Here is a 13529-nt window from a genome sequence, read left to right on the forward strand (position 1 = left end):
CGATGGCCTTGATCCAGACATTTCTGGCATCATTTTCTCCTGTCTTTCATCATTTTGCAGTGAAGTTATGGAGGGTACTCTAGATTTGAGATAGCTGTGGTGTCGTATTACAAATAATGTAGAATAAAAATCTAGTTTATTAGCACTCTAGGCAATTGCTGTGCAAAGAACTGGTTGTTAAAAAAAAATAAAGATCACTGAATAGATTGAACAAGTAATTTTTGTCCCAGTCTTCATATGCTGTGCTGTAAAACAAATGAAAGTCTGCGAGAGAAATCTATTTCCTCTTCTGCCTACTTTTTTATACTTTATAAATAATTGTTTTGGAAAAATTAATGTCACAAAATAAGAATATTTAGAATTTCATTGAAGTTCTTTTTCTGATAAAGTTCTCAAGTTGTTCTGCAAAAAACAGGTGAAGAAAAATTCAGGTGTGAAAATTAAACACTGCTACTGAATACACCAACATCTCTTATGAACTCACCTGATTGGAGGATATGGAACAGAAAATAATTAGACTGGCAAAGCAGAACTACTGTTACTTCATTTAGCTGAAATCTAGTCAACAACTTAAGTGGTCCCCATTCTCATTGTGCATTAAAATGATGCCAGGAGGTCCCAACCAGGCCTTGGCATTAGGGAGACATACTGTAATATTGTCTCCTACCATGTTACAGACAGAGCAGGAACAGAGAGAAATGAATGAACCAGGAATAACATTTACAATGGGTCATAAAATTGCTGTTAAATCTGTGGGTGGTACTTGCTAACAGCATAGTCCGAAGTGACATAAGAAAGGGAGAACTGGTGATGAACTGATACGAAGAGAAAAAAAAGAAGATGGTGAGAAGAAAGCATGTGTGGCAGGTAGTGGAGTGAAGCTGAACTGAAGTGACTGTAAACAACCAATTGTTAAAGAGAAAACAACATTGAAAGTAAAACTACAGGGGAAAAATCACATGCTGATATCACTGGTTGGTGCATGGTAATTGTTGCTGAAGCTGCTTCAGTAGGTTCATGTGTCAATCTTGAGGTTCAGACAGAAGAATGACTGCCTGTTACAACCTTGCTTTGGTTCAAGGTGAATCATGTGTGCACTTTCAGGATATTTTGTCTTCACCTACCTTCAAATACAAAAGAAAGATGGTGTCAGCTTCTGTACCAGCTTAAAGTGATTCCTAGTGATAAACTTTTTTTAGTCATCTTCAGATAAGAGTAAAAACAAACAAACAAGAAAAAAATGCAATCATAGCTAAGTAACATCTATAATTTACTGTGTACTTTTCAGGCATAGGAGAAACAATCTTCTTCTCCCCAAACATCAAAGAGATTAAGACAGACAGCTCTCAGCAGAGGCCAACAGAAGGAGCAGGGGGAAAAAAAAAAAGGAGTAAGACTTTTTACTCAGATAACTTTGCTAGGAAAGAAGTCTTTTGAAATACTTTAAAGTTCACAGATTTGGTGAACTTGCTAAGCGTATGATAAGGGAAGATGTTGCTTGACATCTTGAGTGTCTTATTTGAACTACTAAGACATTCTCTTCCCTGGACTTACAAGATCCAGCTCATCTCATATGCAGGCAAACTGCTCCTGCAGAGGTTTTTTTCTCTAGATCATTACTTCAGTATCTCACCTTTTGATTGCCAAGCTCACTTAGTGCTGAGGCAGGGTTCTTTTGCATATCATCCTTCACTCTTCATCTTTGAGAACAATGTTTAAATTAAGCACACGATGGCAGGGCTTCATATTTTGCTCTCTGCTTCCATGAACGATCAACATGGGTACATGGCAAAGGATAGTTTGGCAAGAGGTATTTGCATTGTTTGGAATAGCATTTAATCTGAAAAGATAATTACTGTTGTCTTCTTTGTTATGCAACTAGAATCTATGGAAAGAGAATCATGTTGCACCTCAACAGCATACAACTGGGTGGTAGAAACTGGATTGAACCAGATAGACAGAAATAACTTTGGGTGGAGTGGAGGAAGGCTATGGATCATATGCTGATTTGTTTAATGTTGACCTGTCTCTATGGCAGAGAGTTTAACAGGTTCCAGTAGGGACTTGCACGCAGCACATACAGCTATAATTACTGTGGGAGGGTTAGAAGTCCATGTGTGGCCACAGGCTCTGTGTGGTGCCTATTCATAAAAGCAGTATTCCTTCTCTCTGTGGCTACAGACCAGACTTCATGAACGTCTTCACAGTGGCCCATTGTTAATAATTAAAAACAAAAAGAGGAATGGGATACACTGGGTGGAAAAAAGGATAGCTGAGATTTAACTGAAGAAGTTGGTTAGACTTGCAAGTAGAAGGAAACCAAGAAGGTTGTTGGCTAAGACCCTGTGAATACTTTACTTACTTGTATAAAACTATAAACAAAGGCTGTGTTTTCTTCTCTCTTAAAGTGTTAATTCTGCATACGTACTCATGGCTTCTGAGAGTTGAACAGTCACATCCCCTAGAGGTTCAAACTATGACTGGACAAATTTACTGAAGACTAATCCATTGAGAATTATTAAACTTAACGATACCATCTCTAGTACAAGGTGTTCCTGCACCACAACTCAGATAGTTGGAACGCATTCATGTTTGTCTGGTTTACCTGCCTTCTTTGGTGACTGTTATTAATTCTGCATCTTCATCCAGATGTTCACCCTTAAATAAACCTCTCCTCTCTCCCAAAAAAAAGACATCCCCTCAATATGCTTCTCTTCTTTTGCAAACAGATGAGGATTGGGAAAGAAATGTAGGAGAAATCAAGAGAACAAATGATAGGAAATGGCCTCAAGTTGCAGCAGAAGAGGTTTAGATAGGAAAAATTTCTTCACAGAAAGGGTTGTCAGGCATTGTAAAAGCCTGCCCAGGGAAGTGGCTGAGTCACCATCCCTGAAGGGTTTTAAAAGATGTGTAGATGTGCCACTTAGGGACATGGTTTAGTGGTGGACTCAATGATCGTAGGGGTCTTTTTCAGCCTAAATTATTCTATGATTCTAGATCAGTTGATCCAGTAGAATAGAGGCAATAAACCCTTCTCCCATTCTGCAACAGCACTGCAAAATTCAAGTTAAATATAGAAGTTGTGCTGTAAATCCCACTTGCTTGTGACACTTGGTTAACAACTGAGTGTGACAGATAACCATGTGCAACGGAAAAATGGTGTCATCAGAGGGTGAAAGATGGGCAATTGTAATTGAACTGAAAGTGTCGCAAGAAATTTCCATGGAGTCCATAATTTTGGATACTACACATCTACAGCATTTATGCTTTTTGCTTTCACAGTATTTTTTCAGTCTCACTGGTGAAGTGCAGATCTGGAGGTCAGAAACACGCCAGCTGCCGTGGTGACTCTGTGCTTTACAAACTGGGTTTGATTTCCCACACAGAGTTTTCCTCAGGACAGCCAGCCAGGATGTCCAAACACCCGTTTGGTTACTGCACGTGTGAGCCGGGAATCCGGCTGCTCTGCCGCCGCAGTGACGGGAAGATTCACCCTCCGTCCCTCCCCCGTCTGAACCCTTCTCCTCGCAGGTCGCCTCCACGGGTCAGCGACACGAAGGCGCGCCCCGGGCGGACCGGCCGCCCCACGGGACGCAGACCCTGGGGACCCAGCCTTCGCGGAGGCGGACGGTAGCAACGCTTCCCGCGACGGGGCAGGCGGAGCGCTGCCAAGGGCGTGCCGAAGCCTGGCGGCGCCGACGGAGGAGGAGGAGCGGGAGGTGGCGGAGGGCGGAGCGCGGCGGCCCGGTCCCTCCCCCGCCGTCTGGGGGCCGCTGCTCCGCCCCGCTCGCCCGCCCGGCCCGCGGCTGCCGGGAGCGCCTCCATGCGCTCGGGCCGCCAGTGCGCAGCCGCGGCGGAGCGCAGCCGGGGAGGAGGAAGCGGCGCGGCAAGAGGTGGAGGGAGGCCGAGGCCGGCGGAGGTGGCGGCGGCGGCCCATGGCTCCGCGGGCGGCCGGATGAGGCGCGGGTGTGCGGGCCGCTAGCGCTCCCCGAGGCGGCTGCTCCGCTGGGCGAGGCGCCGCCAGCCCTTCTTGCGGCTGCGGCGGCTCCGGCTCCGTGTCGGGGGCAGGTCCGGCTCCTCGTCTGCCCTGCGGGCTGGTGTTATGGCCCCTTGGGGGAGCGCAGAAGGCTCCCCGGCTTGGAGGTCTGCGCAGCTCCTGCTCCTGGTTGTCTCTTGCTGCGGTAGGTACCGGGGCAGTGACGCCACCCGTCCGCCTCCGTCTGCCGGGCCGGGAGGCGGCCGCCCGCCGCGGGGGAGGGGGAACAAAGCGGCCTTTCTCCCGGCCGGCCTCCCGCGGCGCGGCGGCCCGGCTGGCGGGGGGTCCCTCGGCCTCCCGGGACCGCTACCGCTGTCCACGCGGCGACCCTACTGGTGTCGCTATACTTCGCCAGCCCTGTCCTCCCCTCCGAACTCGGCTGCTCCGGGACTCGCTCCGGGTTTTTTCGTATCTGTGGAGGTGGGCGGAAATCTCCTCTGGGAAGTCCTTAGAACGGAGTCTGGGATCTGGCCCAGCTGCCCTCTGCTTTCTCTCTCGCAGATGTGCGTTGCCGGAACTCCGGAGTTGGCGTGCGGCCGCGCAAACAAACCAACCCCGAATCCTCTGAGTCACCAATAATCGCAGTCTGTGCATAATGGGGATGCTTGGGAGATGTTCCGCGTCCGGTCGGGCTGGTGTGTGGGGACAGGGCGAGCCCCTCGGAGGGGCTGCGGGGGCTCTGGCCCGGTGTGCTGAGTTTGTCACACATCAGCACAGGCCTTGGAGCCCTTCCAGGGACCATCGCTTCTCCTCAGCCTGTTTTCAGTTCATGCCTGAGTGGCATTTCACTTATGGCTATAAACCTGTCTTTAAAACAGAACTGCTAATGAAAAATACTTGTGTAAATGTGTTAGGGAATGTACTTACATTGTTTTTTACAGTACGTAAGTGGCCCACTAACATGCAATAAATTGAAACACTGATAGTGTCGCATGTTTTCTCACAGAGTTGTGTTTGTTTTATGAACTTGAGCGTAGGTTGTGTCTGTGGGCCCCTGACGTGGGAAGCAGCCTTTGGCACGGAGCTGGGCACGTGCCTTGCACAGAGGACAGCAATAGGGGCCCGGATTTAGCAGTTTCTTAAGTAGGTGCCTTTGCTTTAAACACGTAATTGAGTATATTAAATATTTTGTGTTTGTCTGTGCAGAGGGCTTTGTCCAGCCCATGTCTGTGCTGCAGAGATCCATGTGAACTCTTGAAGTGTAGATGTACCATGGAATTTGTAAGAACATTTCATACTTAGGTGACTAGAAGGTAGGTTGCTTCAAAAATAACTACAGCTACATCAGTACCTGTAGCTGAATAGTTTTACTGGTGTAAGTTAGTTTTTGAGGGGCCCTACGTGCATGAAGCAAGCAAGATAGCAGCTGGTCTTTTAAATACACACAAAGTTAAGGAAAATAATTTTAATATTTAGTGGGCTTTTAAAAATTTGATATGTCAAAAGCTACAGTAAAAACATAACTGGAAAGGAGTTGGCTTATGGTAGAGCAGGAACTGGTAGGGAAAATCTCAAGTCTGCATAATTAAGCTGTCCTTATGTTTGTATACTTGAGAAATTAAACTTCTGTGCAAGGGCTTTTAACAAACTCTGTATTTGTTTATTATGACAGAATTGAAGTAAAAAGCAAAAATTACAGTTGTCGTGATATGCCTCATCAGCCTAACTTCAGTATATAGATACTTAGGCAGCATTGTCAGCATTTCCACTATAAAAATTTAAACCACAAGCACAATCTTTAGTTAGAGAAAAAACAACAAAATAAAATTCTTGCTGAATAACATTTTCCTTAGGCCTTAATCAAGGCTTTCCAAATTTCAACCAAGAACAAAGGCTCTATAAGTTTCTTTTGTCTTGCTGGGAAGCCTTTGCCATCTATCACCACTACCGGGAAGAAGAAGCTGCTGCTTATTTTGATCAGTGTGCTGCCTTATCCTCACGAGGGATTAGTTTCTTCTGACAGTTTTTGTTACAAATATCTGAAGTTCTGACCAGTTTCACTTCTCAAAGGAAAGGAATGCTAGAGCATCCAAAGTGAAAGTGAGCATTCGCTGTGTAGTGTAGCCCTATCTTTAGCTGTCGTTTTGGTTTCTCTTGTTTGTTTCTTTTGGGAGAAGGAAGTAGGAGTGGGAACTATTCCCTATTAAAGCATTTTACCTTCCTGTACAACTGCTTTTAACTCTTCCAAACTAAACTAATATCAGCATGAATTTGATGGAAGGTACTGCTGACAGCAGAGCTCTGGACTATGATGTTGATTCTCAGCAAAGCCTTGTAGATATCATCATGTTACTGCCTGTTAAGGCTTTGAATACAGTAGGTGGTACTCTATGTAAATGCATGTTTGGAAAAGCAGTAGTGCATCACTTGGGTTGCCTTTGCTGATGCAGTTTCCACAGCTATAATATCTAGAATTTTCCACTAATTAAAATACTAAATTCACCAAGGTTGATATGTGGGCATCGACTTCTCCAGAGAATGTTTCTCTGTTTTCTTGTAGTTAGAAGGATGATGGAAGGAAGGTTTTAAAAATTCACTGATGATGACTATAATTATAAAAATTTGAGAAGGAGGAATACTGATGAGTGAAATATTGGAATAGCAACTAAAGAGAATTGTAGCTTGGTGGGGTGTTGGGCAATGGTATATGTTTTCACTGTGTCTGGACTTCCTGTTGGCTTGAGAGTATAATATCTACGAAATAATTGATTGTATGGGCATCTGTATAATCCTGGCATGGCCTTTAGTGGGACAAATATGGAGAGATTTCTGCATAACTCAAAGGCCTTAACAGTTATCTGAGTTCAAAACAGAACCGTATGTTGGTGTAAAGTGGTTTCTTTAGGGGAGAAATTCATTTGAGAAATTGGTCCTGCTCTTGAGGGTAGTGTTTTTCAAACCAAAGTTTGCTGATTGATCAACTGGAAATCAAATTAATCTTAGTCATTTTCTTGTTAGAACACAAGCTTAGAACAGAGAATATAATTCCTAATGTTACTGTTTTGTTTGATTTTTATTTAATGCTTAACAGGATGATGCCGTGATGCTGCATTTTCAGGACCGGTTGGGAGGGATTAGTGTTCCAGAGCAGAGGCTGAGTTATGAAAGGGTCTCTGAGGTGGCACAGTGCAAAAGCTAGGATATGCTTTCCTTTGGAACAGAGTCTGGAAGCATAGATATTTGGCTTCTCCAGATTTCTGGAAAGTTGAATGTTTTGTAGTCTTAGCTATACTTGTCACCCCAATATATTAATTTGAATTTGTCCCACTGAACAGAAGGCTACAGGGAGCTGTGTTCTGTACAGTTGGTAATAGTCAGAGCAGTAGTACAGTAGGTAAATTTCCCTGCTTCTGGCTTTGCCAGATGTAATGAGTATCACGTAAAAACAATTAAAGTAGTGGGACAGCAAGCCTAAAACAGTCCAAAGGTAGAAGATAGGGGCAGGTAAAGATCAATCTTTATTTTCTTCATCTCCAGGATGGGTTTGGCATTAGTGAGTACTTCTAGAAGCACCAATGATTGAAAAACATTAGCAGAGGTCAGAAAATTATTATTGCCAAAAATTTTAGTTGTAACAATGTTGTATGTTACTGCTGAGACTGCAATGCTATTGACATTATTCTGTCCCATTAAAGAAAGACATATTATCCTTATATGAGCTTTAAAACACTTAGTTTTGGGTTAGAGCCATTTCAGGTTTCTGTGGTACAAATGTTGCTTGATATTACAATGAGACTATATATATATGAGTAATTCTTCAATTGGTTTTAAGATAATGCAGGCAAAATTGTCATAAAAGTTCACAGGTCAGGACCCAGATTTTACTTACCGATCAGTTTGCTAATGATGGTGTGAGGAAGAATAAATAATTCTTCAGGTTTGTTCACCTTGTTTGAAAGAATAGCCTGAATCATGAAAGCAAATAAAGTCTGCCAGCCAGTTTATTTAATTTTCTAAAGAAGCTGAACTATAAAGCCGGAACAGACTGTCCTAAAGGAATGGCTTGGCTTAAAAAATAATAGTACCTTAAACTCTTGAACGTCACTGTTTAGTGATACTTTTGTGATATATTGAACAGTTACATTTTGCGAAGCTGTAAATCACGTTATTGGCAAAACTGCTGCATTCAATTTGCTAGAATGGTTTTGTAGTCCTTGAAGTGAAAGTGTCCTAATTTTAATGCCATAGAAATTTATATTCTCTGATAACTTGATCATATGTCAAGTTGTGCAAGTACATCCATATTCAGCTGGCTGTGCAGAGTCACAGTTAGGTCTGTAGCCAAAACATCTCTGAGGTCACATGGACAATATTTAAAGCAGTGTTCATTTGAGAGAAGTAAAAACCCACATCCTAGACAACCTTGTAGCAAAAAGAGTATGAAAATTACATCTAAGATAGTTGGTGTGGTTATTATTATGCACTAAATGAGAACATTGTCAGCCAGAGAAAGAGCAGAGAGGTACCTGTAGCCGAAATCAGGACAGAAGCCACCCGACTCCATTCCTGTCATCAGAGGAACGTGGATAATTAGTGTGGCTTATTTGGCTGTTCCTGTCATTGCTAGGAGTGGAGGAGCTCTGTCGAGTTAATGTTGGAAGGGCCCTACAGCTGAATCTGTGTGACTCCTTTGCTTTAGTCCTATGTTAGTATCAAATAGATGTAAACTGTATGGGTATTATTTTCAGCTAAGCCCTAAACACATTGTTTTATATTTAACCAGGCTAAAACTTGCAGCTATGATCAGTCTTGTGGTTCGTTCCCCAATCTCATGTTTTAAACTTAGTATCTTTGATATGTTAGGAACATACCTCCACACATCATTTATCTTTTACCATACACTTCAGTTTCCCAAGCTGTAGACATTATTTTCATACTTGTTAAGTGTAACTCATTAATTTCCATAATTTTTTAAATTAATGAATACTGTTTGTACAGTAAAAATAGTGTGGGTTTTCTTTTGTAGATGTCTCTACATTTTCCAATTTTAATGTTCCATATTGTCCCAGATCGTTAATGATGATGTTAAATACCAGGACAGCTGAGTTATCTAGCTAGGCATTAATGAAAGAGTGTGATTTGTAAACAACCTGTGATTTTTTTGGCTTGTATGTGTTTCAGAGTTACTAGCTGTAAGATTTTACAGTACCGATCGCTTTTGAGGTGTCAGTCAGCAAGATTCAACCTGCTTGGTTGACGTGGTTGTAAGAGAATACAGGGTACCGATGCACTCAATACTGTGGAGGTTGGTTGTAGATCAGAGTTCCTGTGTTTATCCCCTCAGTACAGATAAATGCTCCAAGGGGTTTATAGCAGGCTATCTGATACTGTACTCTGGAAAATGGTATTGTTATTTTTTGTTTTCTATACTTTTTTTTTTTCTGCAGTTGTTCGTTTACTCGTGCTTTATTACATGAAGGTTTACTGTTGCATTGAAATATATAGTATTGATTCTTGTCAGTTTCTAAGTTTAAACTACTAAATTTAACATAATTGACAGATCAATGTGAATACTTTGAAAAGCACTATTCTAAATTTTAGTTCCAACTTGTTTCTCTGAACAGATGCTTTAAATTTGAATATACTATAACTTTTGCTATATTGTTACCATGTTGATGGTGTCTTTTTAGTGAGACAAGAATATTTAGTAGTTATCTGCTAGATATTTTTTTTCTTGCTATTCTATTTGACACCGAATTGTAGGTTTTGAGGTAATTTCTGTATAACTTTCTCATCTTTTTTTGCAAGGGACAACTTCCTGGAACTAGTCAGGAAAAAAAAAAAAGTAGTTGTCCATCTTTTTCCACCCCTCTGACTTACTTGTTACTGGATCAAAAGTAAGTCAGCAAGTAAGAATAAGAGCCCCCAAAAATGAAAGGAAGCTTACAAGTGGAGCATATTTTGAAGGGGAAAAAGAAAAGTCACACAAAAACATTTGGTTTAGTAGCTAGAGTTGTCATAAGATGGTCTCACTTTTCATTTAAGCATCTCATGACTTGTCGGTACTTTCCCGGATACCTTTGGTGGGTTGTGGATTTTTTTAGTGTGCAAGAAAACTTAACTTTTTCACTCTGAGTGAACTATAAACTTTCCACAAAGCAATGAAAGTGAACTAGTTGTCTTTCTCTGAAAGTGGAAAGTACACTTGAACTATGTATTAGGATGTGAACTGCGTGTTTTCACCTGTCTGATGGTGTGTCTGTAATTCATGGCTACCCTTCCCGTAACCTCCGAGATGTTTCCTCTGCGAAGTGGAAGCCCCTGGCACTGACTCTGGGTAATCAGAGCAGACTTCTTAAGTCAGTTTCATCCAGAAAACAGTAGAATGATCCACTTAACAAGCAGTGTGCACGCACTATGGCATGTGGTGGAGGTCTATAATGAACTTGTTTGTGTTAAAAACTTAGGAAAAAATGACTCTGGTAGAGGCTTATGTAGCTTGGTTTTACTACTCCAGCTTTGTGTGAACCTGTTGGGAGATGTAGATAGGTCCCTCTGAAAGCACAGATTGTGAGAATAGTTATTTCATGAAAAAAACATAGGATTTTTATTTTCCTCTAATTTATCCAGTAGTACTAGTAATAAGTTTGTTCTAGTCAACAATATCTATTAAAAATTTAGTGATCTTAATAATTTAAAGAACTACTTTTTTAGGAAGAACTTCTTCGTAACTGAAGGTGAGCACTTTATGGCAGAAGATGGAAGTCTTGTTGATGCGACTGGTAGGGAAAATGCATGTGCTTACATATATAGCTAAAATCTAGAAGCCAGAGCAGATGAATTAATTTTTGTGAGACTTTGTTTAGCACCTTTTTTCTGCACTTTAGGAAGTATATTACAGTCCAGTGCATTAGTATACCCCAATAGGTGTTTTCTTTCTATTGAAATTGTGTTTTGATTATGTCAAGTAAAAGACAGTAAAAGCTTCAATTAGGAATACTGCAGTAACTGGGACTAAGGTAATGAATAGGTCACCTGCAGTAAATGAACCCATATATATCAGTGTTCCTATTATCATACAGTATTAAGTGGAGGCTTTAACCCTCCACTTCTTTTTTCCTGGGCGTAGAGCTAAAGAGAGTCCTTTCCAAAGAAAGAATGAATCCAGACTCATAATTAACATGCTATTTTATTCATAATATTCTTGTATTTACTCCAATCTGCTCGTCATACTACTAAGCAATTACATTTTTCCATTTACTCTCTTCTAGAGAAGTGCTCAGAAAAGTGCATGTAAGTGTTTATACTCTATGGAAGTATTTGTAACTGGACTTGGGAGAGTACATATTTCTTTTTTCCGAGTTGATAATTATTTAAAAGTATGGAGACGGAACATTTCTCTTTTCCATGACGCAAACATCAGTTTAAATATTCTGAAAGAGAGGCCTATTGGTGAATTAGGAAAATTAATGATAAAATCATCAGTCGCCTGTCTCTTGATCACAGTGACATGCAGCTGGAAGTGCTGACTGAGATGGATTTGAGTAGTTGTGTCTTTTGTAGAAATGGCTTTCTTCATCAGAGCACCTTCCATTGTTCGTGTTTCCTATGTAAAGGTACTGAAAGAGCAACCAGTTCCATGGCTGAAGTTTAGGCCGTGTCTGTGGTGAGGGGTATTCATGAAGGCAAGAGAGCTGGAGTGGCAGGGGGGGAAGGATTGTGACGTCTTGGGAAGGCACATTCACAGCTAAAGGTTGCAGAACTGTTCTTCTGTGTGGAAGAGGAAACCAGGTGGTCTGGGAGAAAAGCTGTTGTGTCTGGGCTGTGCAAGTGGAAGGGAGGAAGGAAACCAGCCCTTTTATCTGAAGGGCTGTTATGGTGGCTGAGTGAGCATCTAATCAGTCTAAGAGGTCACTCTTAGGAGTAACCAGCAAGCAAGAAAAGGAGTTTAAGTGCAGGAGGAGCCCAGGAATTGTGTGCATACTCTCAGGCAGTGGGATGCTATGGATTCATGCATTTTACCTGTGCTTTAGAGAATAAGTGGATGAACAAAGAGAGATTTTTTTGAGTATTTTGTAACTCAGCGTATGGCTTTTGTCAACATTTTGAAACATCCTTTTTTGTGACCCTGCTGTGTGTTCCTCTTTCTGGCTGATAGTGGCATTAGGCAATTTTGCGCTATTAGCAGCTTTACTGCTGGATGTGCCTGGGAGTTGTGTGATTCTAGATTCCAGTTACTACTGACCTCAGTGTTGCTGCTGATCCAGCTAACACTGTTTCTAGTGCCTGTTGCCTAGGTGTTGTCTAGCTTGCCTCACTCCAGTCCCTCATTTCAAATTATCTGTTGTGTCTGTCATCTGTGCGCGCTGTAACAGAGCTTCAGTGATATCACAGTTCTAATGTAAATGGCAATCCAATATACCAAAGCCAAGTGATAATGTTACTACTATCTCATTAAGTTCACAATAGCAGCTCTTTCTGTTTCTTCATCCATTGTGGAAATCTGTGGCAGTACTGTACAGCCCTTTCACCCTTGCACTGTAGATGAATGAGACTGGGAGAAGGACTCTATCTTTATCCTCTTGCCATAGTGAGGAACACAGTCTGCTTTTCCCACTTTCTGTTGGAACCACAGAGCTTGCAGGTGGTGCCTTTGGGGTCTACAAGGAGTTTTCCTGCAATAAGAGATCCTTTGTTGTAAATGTGCAGATGAGGATAAGCAGCAGTGCTGCAAACTGTCCTGTGCCATGACATCTCCCAGGGATTGACTCCCTTGCAAGTCAGATCTGCTCAGAATGAAAAGTTAGTCATGACTGGGGAGTTGAGAAACACCCCCCTGTGCATTCCTAGCAGAAAGGTCTAGTAATATTTGACAGTGACTTTTTGGAATGAGTATCATGAAATATTCAGATGTGCATCTGTCTAAAATGTTAATTAAAAGCATGGAGGCCAGGCAGATGTATGTGGCAATCAAGTGAGTAAGCCTACATTTGAATGTTTTGCCATTTTTCTGGAACTGTCTTTAGTTTGTGGCTTTACAAAGGTGGATCTGAACTCTGGACAGCCATTTAGAGCATTGGACATGAAGGAATTTGACTTGAAATGCAATAGGTTTCAGAAATTATTAATGACCAAAATAAAGCTGAATTTATTTTTTTTTGTCTGAGATCCTACTTGCTGACATGCTGCACATTTGGGAGCCAATGAAGTCTTCAAAGCACCTCAATTGAAATAAGCATGCGAGCTTTCCCAGGCATGTGTGTGTTAGTCAAGTAAAACATGGGAAGGAGGTCTGAACTAGCTTTAAAGTTGTGAGTTGTTGAGCATAGTTTATAAGTTATTGCTACTAAGGTAAGGATCATGGCATCAGATTAAGTAACTCCTTCATGCCTGTGCTGAAATACCGTGTACTTTTGATGTATTTTTGAAGTGTCAATATATTTAGACATGTAATCAGAATTTATGTTTTGTAGGTTATGGAGTTCCATTGTTTTGGGTTTACTTTTTTCTGTATATCTGGAAATCTGCTCTTAAAACTAGAAGGATGTGCACT

General features: G+C 41.7%; 1 protein-coding gene across 2 annotated transcripts in view; it reads left to right on the top strand.

Moving 5' to 3' along the window:
• Positions 1 to 3823: 3823 nt before the first annotated feature.
• The window catches only part of LRP12 (LDL receptor related protein 12), a 49102-nt gene continuing 39396 nt past the window's right edge, over positions 3824 to 13529 (top strand). For both annotated transcript variants that reach the window (XM_065831063.2, XM_071803866.1), the window contains exon 1: positions 3824 to 4181. In XM_065831063.2, coding sequence (XP_065687135.1) covers positions 4103 to 4181 — 79 coding nt within the window. In that variant the 5' untranslated portion in view covers positions 3824 to 4102. The remainder of the gene's footprint in view (positions 4182 to 13529) is intronic.

This window comes from Patagioenas fasciata, chromosome 2, assembly GCF_037038585.1.
Source record: "Patagioenas fasciata isolate bPatFas1 chromosome 2, bPatFas1.hap1, whole genome shotgun sequence".
Lineage (NCBI taxonomy): Eukaryota > Metazoa > Chordata > Aves > Columbiformes > Columbidae > Patagioenas > Patagioenas fasciata.